This window comes from Halichoerus grypus, chromosome 4 (genome assembly GCF_964656455.1).
Source record: "Halichoerus grypus chromosome 4, mHalGry1.hap1.1, whole genome shotgun sequence".
NCBI lineage: Eukaryota > Metazoa > Chordata > Mammalia > Carnivora > Phocidae > Halichoerus > Halichoerus grypus.
Genome location: NC_135715.1, coordinates 157,167,006 through 157,183,230, shown reverse-complemented (window position 1 = coordinate 157,183,230; position 16,225 = coordinate 157,167,006). Strand labels below are relative to the sequence as shown.

General features: G+C 41.6%; 1 protein-coding gene across 1 annotated transcript in view; it reads right to left on the bottom strand.

The window, feature by feature from the left end:
- The window catches only part of PLCL1 (phospholipase C like 1 (inactive)), a 336,573-nt gene extending 320,633 nt beyond the window's left edge, over positions 1–15,940 (bottom strand). The window contains exon 1 of the mRNA XM_078071152.1: positions 15,226–15,940. Within this exon, the coding sequence (XP_077927278.1) occupies positions 15,226–15,468 (243 nt within the window). The 5' untranslated portion in view covers positions 15,469–15,940. The remainder of the gene's footprint in view (positions 1–15,225) is intronic.
- Positions 15,941–16,225: the final 285 nt, after the last annotated feature.

Here is a 16,225-nt window from a genome sequence, read left to right as displayed (position 1 = left end):
AAAGGACTTTAGGGCAGCCCCCAGGGCGGGAACCCTGGAGCGGCGGGGTCGCAGGGGCGAACTGGGAGCGGCTGGCAGTTTTAGAAGCACAAAGGGCAGAGACGTGCCCCAACCTGGAGGCAGGACTGGGGGTGCTGCGGAGGGGCGCACAACCCAGGATGCAGCAGTTTATAGCAGCATGGACAGAAACGGAGACGGTGTGGCCTGGAGAGCTCACTGAAGAACAGACTGCGATGTCTCTGCTCTGAGGCAGAGGGTTGGAAACTGTGTCTTCTGCTCTGACTCGCGGAAGAGATGCGGAAAGCCGGCAGGGAAAGCCGCCAGAGAACAAAAGCCCCCAAAATTGATTCCCGCTGAGCCCATCCCCTGCCACAGGGCGGCAGGGCAACTCCGCCCAAGCAGGGTTGCCTGAGTAACAGCGTGGCAGGCCCCTCGCCCAGAAGACAGGCTGGGAAAACAAGAGGCTAGCAACCCTAAGGTCCCAAGAAAACAGGTGCATCTTGCTTGGGTTCTGGTCAATAATTTGGACTCTATACATTCCCTCAAACACCCATCAACAGAATGACTAGGAGGAGGAGCCCCCAAAATAGAAAAGACTCAGAGATTATGACTTATGCTGCAGATTTACAAATGGATGCAGATATAACCAAGATGTCGGAGATGGAATTCAGGCTAGCAATTGTGAAGACAATGGCTAGAATGGAGAAATCAATTAATGGCAACATAGAGTCTCTAAGGGCAGAAATGAAAGGTGAATTGGCAGAACTTAAAAATGCTATCAATGAGATCCAATCCAATCTAGATAATCTAACAGCTAGAGTAAGTGAGGCAGAAGAACGAATAAGCGACCTGGAAGACAATATAATAGATAAAAAGGGAAAAGAGGAGGCCAGGGAAAAACAACTCAGAATCCATGAAAATAGAATCAGAGAAATAAGTGACACCATGAAGCGTTCCAATGTCAGAATAATTGGAATCCCGGAGGGAGTGGAGAGAGAGAAAGGACTAGAAGATGTATTTGAGCAAATCGTAGCTGAGAACTTCCCTAATCTGGGGAATGAAACAAACATTCGCATCCTAGAGGCAGAGAGGACCCCTCCCAGATCAAGGAAAACAGGCCAACACCCCGGCATGTAATAGTAAAACTTGCAAATCTTAGAACCAAGGAAACCATCTTAAGGGCAGTTAGGGGGAAGAGACTCCTTATGTACAGAGGAAGGAACATCAGAATAACGTCAGACCTATCCACAGGGACCTGGCAAGCCAGAAAGGACTGGCAAGACATATTCAGGGTACTAAGTGGAAGAACATGCAGCCAAGAATACTTTATCTGGCAAGGCTGTCATTTAGAATGGATGGAGAGATGCAGAGCTTCCACGACTGGCAGAAACTGAAAGAATATGTGACCACTAAGCTGGCCCTGCAAGAAATATTAAGGGGGGTTCTATAAAAGGAGAAAGACCCCAAGAGTGATCTACAACAGAAATTTACAGGGACAATCTATAAAAACAACGTCTTCACAGGCAACATGATGACAATTAATTCATATCTTTCAATAATCACTCTCAATGTGAATGGCCTAAATGCTCCCATAAAACGGCACAGGGTTGCAGATTGGATAAAAAGACAGGACCCATCCATATGCTGCCTACAAGAGACTCATTTTGAACCTAAAGATACATCCAGACTGAAAGTGAAGGGATGGAGATCCATCTTCCATGACAGCGGACCTCAAAAGAAAGCTGGGTAGCAATTCTTATATCAGACAAATTAGATTTTAAACTAAAGTCTGTAATTAGAGACACAGAAGGACACTATATCATTTTTAAAGGGTCTATCCAACAAGAAGATCTAACAATTGTAAATATCTATGCCCCCAACATGGGAGCAGCCACCTACATAAGCCAACTGTTAACCAAAATAAAGAGTCATATTGATAACAATACATTAATTATAGGAGACCTCAATACTCCACTCTCAGCAATGGACAGATCATCTAAGCAGGAAATCAAGAAGGAAACAAGAGCTTTGAATGATACATTGGACCAGATGGACCTCATAGATATTTACAGAACATTCCACCCTAAAACAACAGAATACTCATTCTTCTCAAGTGTGCATGGAACTTTCTCCAGAATAGACCACATACTGGGTCACAAATCAGGTCTCAACCGATCCAAAAGATTGAGATTATTCCCTGCATATTCTCAGACCACAATGCTTTAAAACTGGAACTCAATCACAAGAAAATTTGGCAGAAATTCAAACACTTGGAAGCTAAAGACCACTCTGCTCAAGAATGTTTGGGTCAACCAGGAAATCAAAGAACTTAAACAATTCATGGAAATCAATGAGAACGAAAACACATTGGTCCAAAACCTATGGGATACTGCAAAGGTGGTCCTAAGGGGGAAATACATAGCCATCCAAGCCTCACTCAAAAAAACAGAAAAATCCCGAATTCACCAACTAACTCTACACCTTAAAGAACTAGAGAAAAAGCAACAAACAATGCCTAAGCCACGCATTAGAAGAGAAATAATTAAAATTAGAGCAGAGATCAATGAATTAGAAACCAGAAACACAGTAGATCAGATCAACGAAACTAGAAGTTTGTTCTTTGAAAGAATTAATAAGATTGATAAGCCACTGGCCAGACTTATCCAAAAGAAAAGAGAAAGGACCCACATTAATAAAATTATGAATGAAAGGGGAGAGATCACGACTAACACCAAGGAAATAGAAACAATTATTAGAAATTATTATCAACAACTATATGCCAATAAACTGAGCAATCTGGATGAAATGGAGGCCTTCCTGGAAACCTATAAGCTGCCAAGACTGAAACAGGAAGAAATTGACAACCGGAATAGGCCAATAACCAGTAACGAGATTGAAGCAGTGATCAAAAACCTCTCAAAAAACAAGAGTCCAGGGCCTGATGGATTCCCTGGGGAATTCTACCAAACATTCAAAGAAGAAATAATACCTATTCTACTGAAGCTGTTTCAAAAAATAGAAACAGAAGGAAAACTTCCAAACTCATTCTATAAGGCCAGAATTACCTTAATCCCCAAACCAGGCAAAGACCCCATCAAAAAGGAGAATTTCAGACGGATATCCCTGATGAATATGGATTCCAAAATCCTCAACAAAATCCTAGCTAATAGGATCCAACAATACATTAAAAGGATCATCCACCACGACCAAGTGGGATTTATCCCCGCGATGCAAGGGTGGTTCAACATTTGCAAATCAATCAATGTGATAGAACACATTAATAAGAGGAGGAAGAAGAACCATATGGTCCTCTCAATTGATGCAGAAAAAGCATTCGACAAAATACAACATCCTTTCCTGATTAAAACTCTTCAGAGTATAGGGATAGAGGGAACATTCCTCAAGTTCATAAAATCCATCTATGAAAAACCCACAGCAAATATCATCCTCAATGGGGAAAAGCTGAGAGCCTTTCCCTTAAGATCAGGAACACGTCAAGGATGCCCACTCTCACCACTATTGTTCAACATAGTACTAGAAGTCCTAGCAAAGGCAATCAGACAACAAAAAGAAATAAAAGGTATTCAAATTGACAAAGAAGAAGTCAAACTCTCTCTTTTCGCAGACAACATGATACTTTATGTGGAAAACCCAAAAGACTCCACTCCCAAATTACTAGAACTCATCCAGCAATTCAGTAATGTGGGAGGATACAAAATCAATGCACAGAAATCAGTTGCTTTCTTATACACTAACAACGCAACTGTAGAAAGAGAAATTAGAGAAACAATTCCATTTACAATAGCACCAAAAACCATAAGATACCTCGGAATAAACCTAACCAAAGAGGTAAAGGATCTCTACTCTAGGAACTACAGAACACTCATGAAAGAAATTGAAGAAGACACAAAAAGATGGAAAAATATTCCATGCTCATGGATCAGAAGAATAAACATTGTTAAAATGTCTATGCTACCCAGAGCAATCTATACCTTCAATGCCATCCTGATCAAAATTCCAATGACATTTTTCAAAATGCTGGAACAATCCCAAAATTTGTATGGAATCAGAAAAGACCCCGAATCGCCAAGGAAATGTTGAAAAAGAAAAACAAAGCTGGGGGCATCACGTTGCCCGATTTCAAGCTATATTACAAAGCTGTGATCACCAAAACAGCATGGTACTGGCACAAAAACAGACATATAGACCAATGGAACAGAATAGAGAACCCAGATATGGACCCTCAACTCTATGGTCAAATAATCTTTGACAAAGCAGGAAAAAACATGCAATGGAAAAAAGTCTCTTCAATAAACGGTGCTGGGAAAATTGGACAGCCACATGCAGAAGAATGAAACTCGACCATTCTCTAACACCATTCACAAAGATAAACTCAAAGTGGATGAAAGACCTCAATGTGAGACAGGAATCCATCAAAATCCTAGAGGAGAACATAGGCAGTAACCTCTTTGACATCGCCCACAGCAACTTCTTTCAAGATACATCTCCAAAAAGCTAGTGAAACAAAAGCAAAAATGAACTTTTGGGACTTCATCAAGATAAAAAGCTTCTGCACAGCAAAGGAAACAGTCAACAAAACAAAGAGGCAGCCCACAGAATGGGAGAAGATATTTGCAAATGACACTACAGATAAAGGCCTGGTATCCAAGATCTATAAAGACCTTCTCAAACTCAACACCCAAAAAACAAATAATCAAGTCAAAAAGTGGGCAGAAGATATGAAAAGACACTTCTCTGAAGAAGACATACAAATGGCTAACAGACACATGAAAAAATGTTCATCATCATTAGCCATCAGGGAAATCCAAATCAAAACCACATTGAGATACCACCTTATACCAGTTAGAATGGCAAAAATGGACAGGGAAAGAAACAACAAATGTTGGAGAGGTTGGGGAGAAAGGGGAACCCTCTTACACTGTTGGTGGAAATGCAAGTTGGTACAGCCACTTTGGAAAACAGTGTGGACGTGCCTCAAAAATTTAAAAATAGAGTTACCCTATGACCCAGCAATTGCACTAGTGGGTATTTACCCCAAAGACACAGATGTAGTGAAAAGAAGGGCCATATGCACCCCAATGTTCATAGCAGCAATGTCCGCAATAGCCAAACTGTGGAAAGAGCCAAGATGCCCTTCAACAGATGAATGGATAAAGAAGACGTGGTCCATATATACAATGGAATATTACTCAGCCATCAGAAAGGATGAATACCCAACTTTTACATCAACATGGTTGGGACTGGAGGAGATTATGCTAAGTGAAATAAGTCAAGCAGAGAAAGTCAATTATCATATGGTTTCACTTATTTGTGGAACATAAGGAATAGCATGGAGGACATTAGGAGAAGGAAGGGGAATTGGAGGGAGAGATGAACCATGAGAGACTATGGACTCTGAGAGACAAACAGGGTTTTAGAGGGGAGGGGGGAGGGGGGATTGGTTAGCCCAGTGATGGGTATTAAGGAGGGCACATACTGCATGGAGCACTGGGTGTTATACGAAAACAATGGATCGTGGATCACCACATCAAAAACTAATGATGTATTGTATGGTGACTAACATAACATAATAAAATTAAAAAACAAAACAAAACAAAACAAAACTCAGTCCTATTCATTTTAATACTTCAATCTCATGCTCAATTCAAAGTCCTCTTCTTTACCCCATTACCCACAAGGCAAGCTAGAATGGCGGTTATAGTGGTTGGAGCTGGGGGTGGGTCTACTCTACCCACTTCTCCCTTTCTCTTCCTCTCTGCACTTCCCTCCTAGAGCTCAGCTGGAGGAGGGATAGGAGAGGCCAAGGTCTTCCATAGATAATCCCAGAGGGATGTTGCAGGCCTCACTGGGTTAGTTTTCTCTGCTCCTTAGGTTAACACTAAACTGACCTTTGGCACTCTCTGTGAGGCAGGCATCCAAATACAAACTCTCTGGAGTTGCTGGTTCTCCACAGTCTCCTCCTTCCCTGCATATTCATCATCCTGCTGTTAGAGGTCTGACTTGGACACTGACGTCCTCCTCTTACCCCTCACCCAGCCCCTGCCCCAGTATTTTGTTAAGAGTCCCTCTACCCAAATGGCTTCTTTGGGTGGGGCACCAGCAAGACTCCTGGCCATCTTCTATAGTGTTCCCTTTCTGAACACCCAGGACAGTATTAGGGGCTCTGATGATCCCTTACAGAGAGGAACTGAGTACCTTCCAGAGAGGAGATGAGCATCAGTCCCAACTTATATGGAGACCTGGTAGAGAGGGAGACTGTTGGATGCCACCACCATTACACATTCTTCCAGTCCTTTCTTTCTCTGACTCAGAAAAGGTCATGAGCCATCCCCCCCCCCATCCCCCCGATGAGGAAAGTGGAAGGAACAGGCTCTTCAGGAACCATAACACCACTCCAAGATTACCTTTTCCCTCCCAGTCCTCCTCTTATTTAGCCTGGGATAGAGAGATGGGCAAGGGCAGTAGTGAAATCAACTTCTCTATAAGACCAGAACCAGTGGCTAAACACAACAGTTCGTGGTCCCCTGAAGCTGTAAAATGTCAGATTTTTGTTTTGAGCTGTGATAGTTAATTCCAGCACTCCCAACTACCCCATCTTGTTATACTAACTTCTATATTGACTTGTTTGTCAGAAGCCATTTCTCTGTATTGGTGAAACTGTCATGCTGAGGGTACAACAATGAAGAATTTCCTCGGACTTTCCTGGGGCTGTGGCTAGAAAACCAGCAAAGGAGACAAAACTCATCTTTAATGCCAAGCATTCTGACCAACAACCCAGACCAATCCTTCCTAGATCCTTCCCAGGAATCTCTGAGCTCAAAGGGCTTTGTGCCCAGCAATTACTGTCAGGTGTGTTAAGGTGTGAGGTGTTAATTAGTTAAAAGGCTCTCCAGAAGAACCAAAAAGCCATCAAAATCTAAAAAACCTGAATTCCCAAATGAACAACTTCTGGCAGAATGATCCAAGTGAAGAGACATATGTTAAGCCATTTACCCTGTCCATTTATAAATATGGTCCCATCTGACTCCATTCCCCTCTAACGCACCCTGATCCTTCTTTTTCTCTTCTCTCTCAAACTCCAAAATTCTCAGCGTCTAGTCAAGTTTAACTGCTAACACTTCTGAGTATGACTTCTCATAGCCCTTGCAGCTACTTTTGTGACAAACTTGTCTTTGGATAAAGACTATCACTCCAGATGTAGGACAGACAGCTATAGGATCAAAAGGTCATCTGCTATTGAGGCTTCTGACTTCCATTGTGTCTAGCACAAGCGTGTACACACTATGCACATACACACACACCACTGCATTTATCACAAAACTTGCTTGATCCCATACTTACTGAACATAAGAAAGTATAGGGAAAATATTCCTTTATGTTTCAGATGTTTGGGGAAAGCCTTATTTTTTTCTTTCAAAAAAAAATCCACTTTAAGAGAATGTGACCAAATATCTTATAGTGCAAATGCTGCAATAAGAAAACAGAAAGAGAAAGAAAAAGCCAAGGTCCAATGTCTTTTCAATAATTTAACATAACTGCAGGGTGCCTGGGTGGCTCAGTCTGTTAAGCAGCCAACTCTTGATTTCGGCTCAGGTCATGATCTCAGGGTTATGGGGTCGAGCCCTGCATCAGACTCCACGTTTAGTGTGAAGTTTGCTTGTCCCTCTCCCTCTGCTCCTCCCTCTGCTCCTCTCCCCAACCCCCGCCCTGCTCATGCTCTCTCTCAAATGAATAAATAAATAAAATCTTTAAAAATAATAACAATTTAACATAACTGCAGATAGATAATAAAAACTAACATATGGATGTTTCAGCAGAAGAGCTGACTATGCCTTTAATACCTAGCCAGTCTCCAAGTGATGGAGACAAACCTCTGAGTACCATTTGGTCACCACACTATATCTCTGAACAGCAGAACAGACTCATTACCTTTAACACAATAAAGCAGCCATAAGCACAGTAATTTCTTGACATAATCATGTATTTGAATTTCCCACATATTTGGAATTTCTATCTCCCACCAAAATAGAATAAGAATAAGAATAAGAATAAGAATAAGAATAAGAATAAGAAGAATAAAATAAATAACTACATAGACTTTCAGTTTAATGGAATTCCACAAATATTTGCCAAGCCCTCCTATGTGTGAGTAACTACACTTACCTCAAATGTAATTGGAAGGAAATCTCAATCATACAACATCATATACACTACCACTTAACAAAATTACAACTTCCTTGGGTTAAAAACTCAAAGACTCCTTATTGATTTATTGATACTGGAAGACAAAACTATCAAACTATAAAATAAATCATATCAAATTACAGTGATTAAGTAACAAGCCATTCCTTAGCCTGTGTAATTTATACCAAAGTTGGATCACAAGCTATGTCTCATGGTAAAGATGCTAATTCTGGTCAAAGAGTAAAATGCTAATAGGAGTTCCACTCCTCTCAAGGTAAGGTGGAATACAATACTAACGTAAAGTCATAGGTATTTTACATGAAAGGTTATAAAACTTTAAAAATGTATTTTAAAAATGTATTCAAATAATCCTTAAGAGCTTCCCAAAACTGTTTTTCAGAATCACTTCTTTTAAATTTGTCAGCTAAACTTAGTTTTTAAGGTAAGCATAAAATGTCTGCCATTTCATCCACAGTGGTTAAGGTTTAAATCAATATTATTTAAGAGGATGTATAACATAAAGATTAAAGGAACCTCTAGAGCTAGACTATTTGAGTCTATTTCCTGCCTTGGCCATTTGCTACCTATGTGACCTTGGGCAAGTCACTTAGCTCTCCACCTATTAAAATGGAGATAATAATAAAAAATACTCACCTCATGGTTATTGTGAGGTTTGACTAAATTAACACACATTAAGTGCTTAGAACAATGCCAGACTATAATAGAAGTTATATAAGCTTTTGCTTTTATTATAAAGAAAATGTCTCAATAGGAAAATCTCTTCAAGATGTTTTATCTATTAGATTAAATGTAAAAAGAAATCTATTGAATTATTAATAAGATTTCTAAATATGTAATATTTAATTATAGCAGAGAATCAATCGTTTCAAAATATTTAAAAACAGTTCACCAAATGCTGAAGATGTCTTTGCATCTTATATGTCAGCCTCTAGAGGGAGCACAAACTCCTAGGTCCTCCTCCACCGTGTCCTCCAAAAATTAGTCAGGATAATTAAGAAATTACAAGTTCAAGGACAATGACGGACTATGTTTTATGGAAGCAAAGCTTTCAAAGGAGAGAAAGGTCAGAGTGCACATAGCATGGTGTTCTCTCTTTGTGCTGAACCCAACATCAAGAGTTGACCTGAAGGGGGTCAGAACTAGTGCCTTTTGCACTGGTTCTTCCAACACAGGTGCCCTTTTTCTGAACCAGACCCTAACCCAGCCTGAGTCAAGGGAGGCTTGTAGGGAACGCACTCTCCGCCTGCTGACTCCTTACTTTCTGTCCCTAAGAGTTGTGCTCCTGAGCAGCCCACCCTCATCATTGGCTGTCAGAACTGGGATATGGGGTGAGGGTTTTAAGCACACAAGCTATTTGGCCTACTTTGGTCTGAAATCACTTGTGCCTTAGGGGAATGCCCCTACAAGGTGATCAGGTCCAACTTTCTAGAGTTCTGCCTTGAAATCTTGGTGTTCTTTTGTCTCTTTTTGCCTTCCATGTGCATTTATCTCCCTCAGCACCTCAAAGAGAAGGTATTCTGAATACAATCTCACAATCATTTCTAACCATCACATTGTACCACACAATAATACAAGTTTGCCAACCTATGCATATTGCCCATGCTTAGTCTAATATAGACTTAGCATCTTTTAAAAGGCTCTTGAAGAGGTCAGCATGAAAGAATTAACAAAGTAGATACTATCTTTCAAAGGTGTTTTAATCTTTTGAATACAAAGTTGTATTGTTAAGGAAAAACACAACATCCTTGCCTGTAATTGCTATACACTTTTGTAAATTTACAAATAGGAATTAAGAGATCTTTGGAAACTAAGCACACTTTCTAAAATAGTTTAGTTTTTAGATTGTTTTGTTTTGCTTTAGATGGATTGCATTGTTTTCAAATTTAACCTGCCTTTCTTCTCCCTGGAGTGTTAATGATAATATAAATAATGATTCCTTTCTATTCACCATGTACAATCCCACTTTTCTCAAAGTAATGCTAGATTAATTATTAGTGAAATGAGTTAAAATGGTATAGTTGAAAATAAACTAGATTATATCTCTCTTAAACACTTACACGTAAGATATTACAAATAAAATGACAAATCAAATTCAATTTTCAATCCAAGGAACTATTCCAATACTTCATCATACTATTATTTTGTTGCCATCAAGTGTTAGCTGAGATACATAGTACATTGGTGACAATTTAAAATAAGACAAAAAATTGTTGTTATAGAAGTTGACCATTTAGTGAAAATTTTCATGATCATTTTATTTTTTTTTAAAGATTATTTACTTATTTATTTATTTGCCAGAGAAAGAGAGAGAGCACAAGCAGAGGGAGAAGTAGGCTCCCTGCTGAGCAAGGAGTCCGATGTGGGACTGGATCCCAGGACCCTGGGACCATGACCTGAGCCAAAGGCAGACTCTTAACCGACTGAGCCATGCAGGCGTCCCTCATGATCACTTTTAGCATACTCAATAATCACAATAAATTTTGTCTATTGTACCCTATTATAGGAACAAGATGCTTTCAGAGCTCCAACTTAAGAGCCCCTATTTCATCACTCTCCTGGAATACTACATATTCCTATGCCCCGGGTACTTGTTCCCTTTCTGTATCAGTCTAAAAGAGAGTACAACCCCTCACAAACCCGACTGCTTTTAGGGGCATGGGAGAAGTGGCCTGGTATAAAACAATAGATGTGCACTCCATTTATTGATGACAAGTTGAACACCTGACAAATTGCTCTGCCTTTTAAAATACAGTTCAGGCCTCACAAAATTACCAAAGACAGAAAGGTTTGCCATCCCTTCCTAGAGCCATCCATCTTGAGGTGTTCTGGGTCGGGAAGTGGGGGAGCAGAGAAAGGATAATTTTCCCCCACAAGCCATAAGGCCCAAGATTCAGACTCTTCTGCCATTCTCTTATATGTTCCTATTGTATTCATGACTTGTGAATTGAAAGTATTTGCAGATTGTGGACTCCCTGCCTCTGAGAGTCAGCATAAGAGCACAAATTCTGGAGTTAAGCAGACATGGGTATGAACCCTAACTCCACATTGTACCAGTAGCTTTCTGTGCCTCTTTTCTCTCCTTTAGAGGGTTTGCTGTGAGGATTAAGTGACATAATGTATAAAAAGCCCCTAGTTTAGCACCTGACTCATAGTAGGCGGTACTTGGTAAATGTGAATAAAATTCCTCTTGCCCCTCCGAAGATAGTCATAATTTTGATATGCATCAACAGTTGCCCAAGGCGTATCTTTGAAGCGAAGGCTCAGAAACCCACTATACCAGCTCCACAATGAACGTGACAAAATGAGAATGGCCATGACACAAAATAATGACACAAAAAACACCAAAGCGATTACTTTAGCTGTTCCAGTGCTGGTATCAACACCTCATTTCCAGATCCTATCTTCCTCCCACAAACCTATGTCCATGAGATCCAAATGATGATTTCTTCTAGAGAATTCATACTTAAGTAGAATTGAAAGGGAAAAAGTAGAAACCTTCAATACTTTACATATAATGGAAGAAAAATCAACTGCTATTCTGAAAACATGTATGTAACCCAGTTCCCATCATCTAGTATAAGGAATGAGCTACACTGCTTTCTATTTCCAAAACATTAAGGAGTTTAAGAGCCATAAACTACAATTTAAAGTGTTAAATATTTTAAACCTATAAGGTTGATATCAAATATTAGATAGAAAAATGGTCTAATTTCTTAAAAAGAAATATATTCACATGCAGAATAGTACATAATTGTTAGATATTATCAGTCTTGCATGTAACTAACTTGTCATTTTAAACCACAAGTCATCAAAAAGCAATTAAGATGGAGTCTATTGCAATATTGTGGCATTCAACAATGCACTTACCAAAAACAGGCAGCATTTGTCAGTGTCAATGCTACCAAAAATAATCACACAGAAAAACATAGGGAAAAAATGGATGGATTAAAGAAAACCTAGTTTAAGTCTCCTATTAAATTTTTTAAAACTTAGGACTTGGCATATAAGGGAAGAAACACAACTATAGTAGAAAGAAGACTTTACAAAGATGTGTAAAGATAAATGTTGTTATTGACTTCGTCAGCTCAGAAGGAAATTGTTTTCTCAACTAAAACCATGTTTTCACAAATTAGAGAGGGCAAATTTACTGAAAACATTCCTTTTGTTAATATACAAGACATTTCTTTTATTAATATGCAAGATAGTCTGTTTTCTGGCATGATAAAGGAATGCACTATTCTGATTTTTCTAATATTCAAGTTAATAGAGAATTAGCAGTCAAATAATTAGAATAGAAACAATATCCTAAACTGAGCTGAAAATAATTTAATATTTGATGATTCACAATCTTTCAGTGGCTCAGAGTTATGATCATGAATATGAATTATCACTATACTAAGGCTATTTGGAACAATCAGAGAAAATTTAATAGTTTGATTAATATAAAATGTACTAAAGGCTTTCTTTTCTGTGTATGTTTTAATGCAAATAAAAAGAATCCTTGGCCAGACTCTGAAAAATGCATTTTTCTCTCAATATAGAATATGTGCTACGTATTTCTTATAGGATCTAGACCTTTTTTAGAGACTCTCCTTTTTACTTTGCTAAAGTGAACTAACCATGGGGCAGCAGATTCAAGATGTAAACAGAAAGGTCCTTGATCTCAGAGATTGTGTGGAACAGAACCCCATCACCTGCTTCTTTCCCCATTGGAAGGGAATAAAGGTCTCTGGGAACAGACCCTGAGGACCCTGCCCATCAATGACCTTCCAGGTTATTCCTGAAGATTAACTCACACGTCACAATGATTTTGGACAACCCACAGGGAATCAAAAACATTTGGAGCAAATTTGAAAATATGAGGCCTGTAAACTTTATTTAAATTTTATTATATAAATCAAGAACGTCCATAACTCACCACAGATATATACAGATACATATGCTTACATATGCATGGAATATTTCTGGAAGGATACTTAAGAAAGTGTTAACAGCTATGGGGGCAGACTATGTAAGTGGGAGTGTGGAGTGGCTGGGAGTCTTCCCTTCATGCTCCTTCGTAACATTTGATTTTTTTTTTATCATATGCTTACATTACTTTTTCAATAAAACCTAATTTAAAATAATAATAACAATTCACTTCATTTTCTAGTATCTTTAATTATAAAGGCCATTTATTAAATGCTCATTCTACTATTAAATAGGGAAAAAATCAAGTTGATATTCTGTTGCCTCCCTCTTTTTTGTCACAAAAAATGAACTTCAAAACAAAAGAGGCACAATTACTCAGCAAGGGCCCTTTTGAGAATATAAACCAGCACATAATACAATTTAAAAATTACAAATTTAGTTGCAAGAATTTGTATATTCCTTACACTCTGTCACTTTTATTTTTTACAACACTATAGAGCCTACCGTTTTTTATGATGGTCTATTTTAAACTATCTTCAGGTGTTTGTTTTCACAGCACAGGACCTCATGTTGTATCAATATCTTAGAATCCAAAATGTAATTGTTCCCTAATTGTGCTGTTTTTTAAGTTTCAAAATAATATGCTTTCTGACCTGTGGGTTAAAAGAAAAAAAAGTGATCATTTCTTTTCTATCCAAATTCACACCCAGAATAGCACACTCCTTTTCACATAATCTAAAAGGCACAAAATAACAAAAACTACTACAAGTCATTTGCAACTACCACCCACTCTTCTTTTTATATAGAAATCTTCCTGTTGGTTTTAAACTTCCATGTGTCAGTGTTGGGGAAAAGCCTAGACAATACTTGGAGCTGGGTAGATGCACTGTGGGCACAGTCTTCCCAGACTGGCAAGGGGAGTTTGAGTTTGAGAAAGAGACATGCATTATGAGGTGGTTACACAGTTTAACTCTGAACAAGGGTCTTGAATGTATTAGCACACCAAGTAAATTGAAAATAGTAAGAAGCTCCAAGTCCATCTTTCACTATCATCTTTGGATATATATATATACACACACGTACATACACAGTTCCATACTGACTACTCATTCTACCAAAACCAATTTTAATTTCACATGCACATGATTACTCACATTCATTTATGCTAAGAGGCCCTTTTCCAAAGCCTGTGGGAGAGTGACTTCCAGGGTACCTTACCACGTGTCATGCACCCAAAAGATGAAATCTCAAACGGAAGAAGCCCCAAGTGGAAGGAAGACAGAAAGAGATAAGGGAGAGAGAGGCTTACAAATTTCTTGCCAAAGAGATGAAGAGAAATCTTGTCTGGTGGTTGAGGGGTGGGGAAGCATTTTCCCTGCATGCAACGGTAACCACAAAGACCAGGGATGATGCTTGGGGGATTGATTGCTTTCTGCTCACTCTTTCTGCAGTGCAGAAACTCAGGGCTCCACCATCGCTCTCCACTTGGCCGGAGGGTCCGCTGAAAACTCTGCTTGTCTACCGGGAAAGTTCACGCTTCTTGGGATTTCGGGACCGTTTGAGTCTGGAGGGTTGTTTTTGGGTTGGGGAGGGGGCTGTTTGGGGTGTGTGTGTGTGTGTGTGTGTGTGTGTGTGTGTGTGTGTGTGTGTTTCACTTGAGGGTAAACCGTGCATTTCCTTTACTGTGCGGGGGGGAGGGGGCTGGGGGTGGGGGCTAACCTTTCTCTGGAGAGCAATGCACAACCATCCCTGGTCTGCATTTACATTGAATCCTTCCTTTTTCGAAGCATCAACGGTTTAGTGAAGCTTTCAGAGAAAATGAGGGAAAGCATCTATCAAAACGCAAAGACGCAGAGCGGAACTTTTCCTCTGCTGTCAGGAAAAAAAAAAAAAGAAAGTGACTTCTGCTTCTCACGGCCAAGAGCTGAGTCTGGGAATCTCCGGACGAGGAAGGAAGGTTTGGTAATGAGGGAGGTGGGAGAAAACAATGCCGAGCCTGCGATGCCTCCGACACCGTACATCCTGCCTGGATCCCGGACCCACTCACCACCCACACCCAAGCTCCTGGGGCGGCGCGGCCTCGCTTACCTTAATGATGCTACTGCGCCGGGGGGTCGCCCGCGCAGCCTCCAGGAGGCCGGCCTCGCTGTCAGCCGGGGCCCCTGCAGCGCCCGGCAGCGCGACCCCGCTGCGACGGTCCCTCCACCTGCCCCCAGGGGCCACAGCCACGCCTTCTCCGGAGGCGGCGTCCGGACCCACTCGGGGGTCGTCTTCACATCCGGCTGCGTCCGGCGGCGCGGGACCCTCCCTGCCCGCCGCGCCCTCGGCCATGGCCGGCGTTTCGGGCTCTCTGGGGGAGACGGCACGCCCGGCAGCGGAGTCCAGCCTCTGGGCACGAGTGCGCTCCTGCACCCGGAGGCGGCTCTGCCAGACTTTGTTTCACCGCCCGGGGGCGGCGGCGGCGGCAACTTTCTGGAGAAGAGACATCGCTTGTATAGAGACGTCCGCGGGCTTTGGTCCAGGAGGCCGGCAGTCCGCTGGGGTACGGCGGCGGGAATGGGGAAGGAGATGTGAGCGGGAGGGAGAAGGAGAGGCGAAAGGGAGAGGGAGGTGTCCGAAATGTGATGCAAACGCCCGCTCTGCGCCAGACAAAAGGCACCGGGCGCCTCGCCGGGCGGCCTCGGAGGCCGGGACGCTTGCGGCCTGAGGGGGGCCGGAGCCGGACGTCCGCGGCCCGTAGCACCCGCCACCTGCCCGCGGACGGCGGCGCAGCGGCCCCAGGAAGTGCGGCGGCGGCGGCGGCGGCGGCGGCGGCGGCGGCGGCGGCGGCCTCCACTCCGCTCTGTTGTGACAGGGAGGGAAGACTTGTTTTGACAGCCCGTGGGGATTGGCAGGCGTCTGAGCCTCTTAGGAGCCTAGCGTCGCCGAGGAGGGGTCGGCCCGACCAATCCCCACTGCGAAGGGGTGTGCCCGAGCGCGAAGAATGGAAGAATGTGTTCTGTAACTGGGAGCCGGCCCAGCCGGCTCGTGTACTCGAGCGAAGGTGTGAGCGCGCGCGCGTGTGCGCACCCGCAGGCGCTTCGTGTAC